The 7,471-nt window shown below is 37.4% G+C and overlaps 1 protein-coding gene across 1 annotated transcript; it reads left to right on the top strand.

Annotated features, from left to right (window-relative positions):
* The first annotated feature begins 589 nt into the window (after positions 1-589).
* Positions 590-3,377, top strand: LOC116120434 (cytochrome P450 704C1-like). The gene is made up of 6 exons (XM_031406386.1): positions 590-961; positions 1,412-1,627; positions 1,727-2,020; positions 2,106-2,426; positions 2,558-2,761; positions 2,942-3,377. The coding sequence occupies exons 1-6, from the start codon at positions 653-655 to the stop codon at positions 3,146-3,148; spliced, it is 1,551 nt and encodes a 516-aa protein (XP_031262246.1). The 5' UTR covers positions 590-652; the 3' UTR covers positions 3,149-3,377.
* The last annotated feature ends 4,094 nt before the right edge of the window (positions 3,378-7,471 follow it).

Below are 7,471 nucleotides of genomic sequence, written 5' to 3'. Positions count from 1 at the left end.
GGGTGTTCGGTTCATTTGCAATCCTACATTCCTATGATTGATCTGATGACACTATGAATAGATATCTTAACTTCCATATTATTTTAATAGATTTAGTATCGCAATCCTCTGTATTTTGGATTAAACATATTTTATATTTAACTACCATGTTATATAAAATTTATGCAAGGCTTTCGTGTTTCTTTCTTCTTCTTCTTCTTCTTTTTTTTTTTTTTTTTTTTTTTTGTAAAATCGGTATTCTTTTATTTTGGAAGGGCATTTATGTCATCTAATTCTGTCAGACAATAAAACTTGCCCATAATTTGCAGCTTTTTTTCCTCAAATCTTGTCTTGTTTTCGTCCGCGTGCATATTATTAATTATTTTTTAATAAATTAAAATATAAAAATTCATTCTTTTATAATAGTTTGCCATTTTCAAGGTGTTACAGTAACGGGCCTTCTCAAAATAGATAAAAGGTGGGTAAATGCCGATAAAAAGAAAGATAAAATAATAATAAAGCCTGCAGGAAAAGTCTGAATAGCACAATCAATTAATTTTGACAATGATACTACAAATATTTTGTTCTATATATCTCACAAGACTTGTGGTTGATTAGCCACCGAAATCCGAAATCTCATTCCTATTCTTCTCTGCATTGCTTAACCTTAATCATGATCGACCTAAATGAATTTTCTTCCTTCTTCATCACCATCACAGCAGCAGCTTTAGCTCTGATATCGGCCATATTTATCCTCTTACGTCTCCCAAAATCGCCTCAGAAGGCAAAAAAATATCACCCAATCGGCAGCTCTTACCTCAACCAAATACTCAATTTCTACAGGCTCCATGACTTCATGACTGACCTTTCACGCAAAAACAAAACTTACAGATTGGCTACTTTGTTCAGAAGTGAGATTTTCACCACTGACCCTGCAGTTGTTGAATACATGCTCAAAACAAACTTCCCAAACTATGGCAAGGTAATATCCTATTATAGCTTTATTTGAAAATATTCCAAATTGATAAATCGATTTCATTTTCTTCTAATTTTTACTCATTTCCAGTTATATGTTTAATTGCTACTAAGTTTTTTGAATGAGAAAGAAACCAGCAGAGCTCTGCTGACTTTCATTTTGCATGGAGACATCTTCTTCTTTTCCATATGAATTTGTTTATCTTGAGAATCAAATGGAAGCAGAAAGTTTGAAGGCTGAGCTTTTCCTCCAAAAGATGTAGTTAAAATAATTGTGGAAATGATCTAAAATTAGCTATAATTTTGCACTGAATCTATAAGTTTTTACTATTTGAAACTCAAGTAAAAAAGATATGCTACTACACCTTTAGTAATTTTATTCTCAACCCAAAACAAGTTTGAACACATCGTGTATGATTATCATAAAATTCTTATTATACTTCGTTCATGGAGGCAGGGATTGTACCAATATAACATTTTGACAGATCTACTGGGTGATGGTATTTTCTCTGTAGACGGAGAAAAGTGGCGACATCAAAGGAAACTATCAAGCTATGAATTCTCCACCAAGATTCTGAGGGACTTTAGCAGTGTAGTCTTTAGAACCACTGCTGTAAAGCTTGCTCGAATAATATCTGAAGCTTCGGCATCAAACCGATCGTTAGACATGCAAGTATGGGCTTCTTAATAAATTAGTTTTTATATTACAAGACCAGGTATTAATTCCGTTTATCTGATGATTGATTCACCATAATTATGAGTTTATTTGCAGGATCTTTTCATGAAAGCAACCTTAGACTCTGTGTTTAAAGTCATATTGGGTATAGACTTAGATGGTTTGTCTAGAACATATGAGGAAGGCGCTCGATTCACTTATGCTTTTGATAAAGCAAATGCTATTACTTCTTTTCGATATGCTGATCTCTTTTGGAAGATTAAGCGGTTCCTGAACATTGGATCAGAGGCTGAATTGAGAAAGAATATCAAAGTCGTTGATGAATTTGTATATAAATTAATTAAAAGCAAAATTGAGCGACTCAATAATCCACATGATGATTTACAACCTGTGAGTATAATAACTCGAACCATCTGCGTTTTAGTTCAAAGTTTTGGTAATATCTGTGTGATTAACTAACGAATCAATATTCCAGGGGAAGAAAGAAGACATTCTGTCAAGGTTTTTGGAACTGAAAGAAACCGATCCAAAATACTTGAGGGACATAGTTCTCAATTTTGTAATTGCTGGAAAAGACACCACTGCTACCACTGTTTCTTGGTTTTTTTACTTGCTCTGTAAGCACCCTGATATACAAGAAAAGATTGCAAAAGAAATAATAGAAGCAACCCAAGTGAGTAGTAATTCAAGCATTGAGGAACTTGCAGCCAGAGTAAATGAAGAAACCCTTGACAAGATGCACTATCTCCACGCAGCTTTGTCTGAGACACTCAGACTCTATCCCGCAGTTCCGGTGGTAAGTACAATGCATAAGCAGAGGTAGAACTCGACAAATGTTGTTAATTCACCCTCCAACACCTGGTTGATTAATATATTAAGACCATCATTGGCTTTGTTTGAAACAAGTATTTGTGGTTGGTGTCGCAGGATGCGAAGGTTTGTTTTTCCAACGGCACACTGCCTGATGGTTACAGTGTGAAAAAAGGAGATATGATTGCATATGTACCTTATGCAATGGGCAGGATGAAAGATTTATGGGGTAATGATGCAGAGGAATTCCGACCAGAGAGATGGCTCAGTGAAAAGGGTCACTTCCAGCCCAAGAGCTCTTTCATCTTCACAGCCTTCCAGGTTAGATAAGAGTCTGATCATAACATTTGACAAATTATGTTTTTAACACTCAACAAAACTTTTTTTTTTCATTTATATTGTAACTCGAGATTGATGATGCAACTAAATTGCCTCGTTATTAAAATTTTTAGAACCTCTTATTTAGACAAGCTAATCAATTGGATGAATTATGTTGAACAGGGGGGTCCGAGAATCTGTCTAGGAAAGGATTTTGCTTACAGGCAAATGAAAATTTTCTCTATGATCCTGCTTGGAAGCTACAAATTCAAGCTCAATGATGAAAGTAAACCAGTCAAGTATAGAACTGCTCTGACTCTTCATATTGAAGGTGGACTCCATCTTCGCGTCTTCCCGAGATCAAGCCATGACACTATATTTAATGCTTAAACTTCTTCCAACTGCATTTGGTACTTTACTAAATCATGAAAGTACTGAGCCAATAAACAGTATGTATAATGTTCGATTATTTTGTTGTGCTTGTGTAGCATCTCTCAATGCGAGCTCCATTTATCTAGTTGAAAGACAATTCTTGGAGAAGCTTGTCCATTTTGTAATTTGCTTATTGTAATTAAGTTGTAAGTCTCAAGACAATAATTGGCATTTGCCAACGTAAATAAAGCATTTTTTTTTTTTAAAAAAGAAAAAAAAAATTTCAATCGACTATATTGCCAAAGATTGAAGTCAAAAAGACATATCTATAGACTTTGAGAACACAAAAAAGACATTTGGAGTTACGGTTTTTATTCTAATGTTAGTGAAGTCACTCGAGCATTAGAGTAGTTTTTCCTACTTTTTAGAACGAAGAGATAAAAGTTGAAAAACAAAATTAGATGAAAGGTTGTTGATACTTGATTTTGACACTAATGGTCTGATATGTGCAAAATGCTAAGAGAGTCTTAGAAATTACACGTGAACAATTTGAGATTTAGGTTATGGTCATAGTTGAATGCAAAGACTGAAAAATAAATGAGACAATGAGAATTTTTTAGTAGTTCGAATGCTTAAAGCGATTCCTATATCCACTGTTTTCTTTTATATGAATGTTCTTGGTTATTAGCCAAGGCACAAGAGGTCGCGAACTGTGAACAAAATTACAGGAACTTGGTATTCAGAGAGAATATTAAGCCAATGTCTTTCCCGTAGGTTTGTCTTTGCTATTTGTTTTGTTGAAAATCAGAGATCCCAATTTTGTGAGGGGGAGTCCCCTATTTATAGCTGCTGAGTTTAAGGCAATGATTACAAGTCTGTAAGTGACTAGGTGTCGTACAAATCATTTCTTACGTCCCATTGGCTGATAACTTAGGAAATATCCTTAAATTATATGGGGTTTGGACAGTTGTGCGGACCACATTCATTCACACTCAAAACTTGAGCTTGCTGAGTTGGTGACAACCGTATTCTCTTTGTCTTGGGGCGATGTGGTAGATTTTGGGTGGTGTAAAGCCTTTTTGGACTTTGATTGGTGCTCGCTAATGTAAGCTTATGTCAGCTCTGATTTTTTAGGCATAATAGAAGCTTCCCAATTCTTGAGATTCAAGGAATTGGATTTTGAAAACTTCATGATTATGCCGCGACTTGACTTGACTTTAGAAATGCTTGCTCGAGCTACATGCTGAGGTATAATCACATCGTTGCAGACAACCTGGAGTCAACAACTTGATCTGACTTCTGAAGTGCTGTCTTGATTTGATTTGCAAACTAAATGAAGGTTGTGAACTATGCTTTGAGAGTAACACAAGCAACCTGATGTGATCATTTATTGAGATCTACCAACCTGAGCTTGATCTTGTCATGAGTCATCAGGAGGCGTTTTGAACTCTAACTGTCATTCACGACTAGAGAACACTTAGAATTTTCTTGGGCTGAAAATTCAGAATCATCTTGTTTGGTGTTCGCGTTGGACATGCTGAATAAATGTCTTTTTTGAACGATCTCTTCAGATGTTATTTGTTACGCATGACAGTTGGCTCGGTCAATAAAGTAATCTTTATCTGACAGGCATGTCTTTGCGTGCAATAAGTGTCAGCCATGAGCATTAAATGCAAGTAAAGCTGAAACGACATTCCTTTTTGGTGTATATATAGATGAAGGTGCATTAAATGCGGAGGAGATAATCACGCTGGCGATTGACATTCTCAATAAAGAGAAACGTCAGTTGGTTTCTACGAAGCGTGGGGGTTACTCTTCTCATGGATCGATGACACGTGGTCATGATCTACAGCCAAGAATGAATTCACGCTCAAATGTCGCTTATAAAGAAGCTATAGCGTCGTCTTCTTCGCCATAGAACCCTAACTTTGCCTTAGTTTTTAAGAGATCCAAAAATTTTCAGAGAGAAAAACAACGTTTTCCTACCTCCCAAAAAATTTGTTCTTCCTCCACCAGTTCATGCGAACCCAATGTTACAACAGATCACCCATTTCAGGCAACCAAGAGGTAAAGAAACTTCTTCTTTTTTCTCTTCTTTCACATTCCTGCAAAAAAGATCTTTTTTTACAGTCACGGTGGTCATGGGTATTTGGTAGGTCTTAGGAAAGAGCATTTCTAGGCAGTATTCAAAAGAAACACTTGAAGTCAAAAAACTTAGGGTAAAGAGTCTTGAAGGACTATTTTTAAGGTTTAAAAGTTTGACGACCATGGTAGAAATCGTAGAGATATCCTCCACCTCGTCTAAGTCGTCATATGAGGTAGATTTTTCAAGGTTTGAGTCTCCCCTAAATGTTGTACCTTTATAGACTCTAAGGCCAATAGAGATCCCTAAGATGAGAATAGTTGACGAGGAAAGCTCACACCTACTAGGTACCTCTGCAGGTCCCCGGAAGGTGATAAGGTACATTGCCACAATGGACAAAATCAAAGAGGCGTTAGAGTAGTATGTGATTGACATGAACGTGTACCAAAAGAGGTCGTACACTACCCAAGAGCCTCACGAGGAAATGGTTGCAATCTCAAAAGCCATTTTCAAATGCAGAGTGAGAATACCCTTCCACCCTTACATCAAGTCGATTCTCGACCACTTCCAGGTCGTGCCATTCCAGCTAATGCCGAACACATATATGATAGCTGTCGCTATAAATATATCGTTCTACGAACACAAACTCGGGTCGCTTGCGCCTATATTAAGGCTGTAAGCGAGTCAAGCCGCTTACGAGTGGCTCGCAGCTCGGCTTGAACGAGCAGGGTTCAACTCGACTTTTGTCGAGCCAAGCTCAAGCTCGAGCGGCTCGAGTACCCTCTCGAGCCGAGCTATGAACCACCCATTACTCGACTCGATAGGCTCGTGAATGGCTCGAAAGGGTATAAGTGCTATTTTTTTAAGTATCGGGGTGTTATATGTAATTTACTATATCCTATATAAGTTATCCCACTTCCTAAACCCTATCTTCTTTCTCTTTCTCTTTTCTTCATCTTTTTTCTCCTCCTTCTTTCTTCTCCTCCTTTTTCCTTGTTCTTACTTCTCCTTCACTCTTCCATCTCTTTCCTTCTCTCTCTTTGCTTTTCTTTTCTTTTCTTTTCTCTCCTCTTCTTTTTTCTTCTCTCTCTCACAGCTGGTGGAATTTTGAGTCATATATTTGTGGCTGTTTGGCTGTGGATCTGATGATGGTTGGTGACGATTAGTGGGTTGGCTTTGGATTGAGGTTGTTTTGAAGGATTGTTGGTGGATTGCTTTGGGTTGAGGACTCTTAAATGAACGATTCGCGACTGAACTCGAGCTCAAAATATTTAACGAACTCAAGCTTCAAGCCTGGTTTTTAGAGCTCGTCGAACCCAAGCTCGAGCTCTTTAAATTTTCACGAGCCAAGCTTCGAACACCATAGTGTTTCGCTCGGCTCGGCTTGTATACAACCTTAGCTTATATCTTAAAGAAGAGTAAAGATAAGGATTCGTACTACCTCTCCAAACGATCGACAATCGAGGGAGAAATATTTGGTTATTCTAGTAATGTGGGAGCTTATGAGACCAATTTTTTTTTTTTTTTTTTTTTAAGTATGAAAGTATCTGTAAATTTTAGGAATTGAGTAGGTTTTTTTCTCTAATTTTCAGGTCGTTCGTCCTTTTTTTACTTAATTCTTTTTCAAAGTACAAGCTAACTCTTTTCTTTGCAGAAAACAAAATGACTAGATTGCATCTGTTGACTGATCGCAGCCGCATCCAAGCATTCGGCCAATTTCTTGATAGAGGTCGCAATATGAAGCTGCTCATGACGATGGATAACCTTCGGAAGTACGAATTCTTCCCTCTTGAAACATACTTAGACGATTCAGCTCGAAAGTTTTTCTTAAACAGAAAAACCCAAGTCTTTTACATAGTTAGACTCTTTTTGCTAATCATGTTCGTATGCCATGTAGCAGCCATGCAATCAAAGAAATCGAAGTGATCTGGGGGAATCATCTTCCTGAGGTTGAATCCAAACTCGCAACCTGGACCAACTTCAAGCGATGTCCTTATAATGGGGACCCAAGCTAGTGTCGAAAGGCAACCAACTGTGTAGTGACGTGAAGAAGCTCCCCAGCGTGCTATGACACGTTTGACGAGGGATAAGACATTGGCCTCGAAGAAAAGGAAGAAGATAATAGTTGAAGCATCTGAGTCTGAGTTAGATGACTTTGAAATATTGCCAGTTGGGCTCCAACCTACCCAACTTCCTTCCTCAAAACTCAAAAATTGCCTTAAAGGGTGTGCTGAAGGCTTCACAAGGGAAGGAAGGTG

This window comes from Pistacia vera, unplaced genomic scaffold (assembly GCF_008641045.1).
Source record: "Pistacia vera cultivar Batoury unplaced genomic scaffold, PisVer_v2 Contig126, whole genome shotgun sequence".
NCBI classification, from domain to species: Eukaryota; Viridiplantae; Streptophyta; class Magnoliopsida; order Sapindales; family Anacardiaceae; genus Pistacia; species Pistacia vera.
The sequence above is the reverse complement of the archived record's forward strand: the minus strand, read 5'-3'. Positions and strand labels throughout refer to the sequence as shown.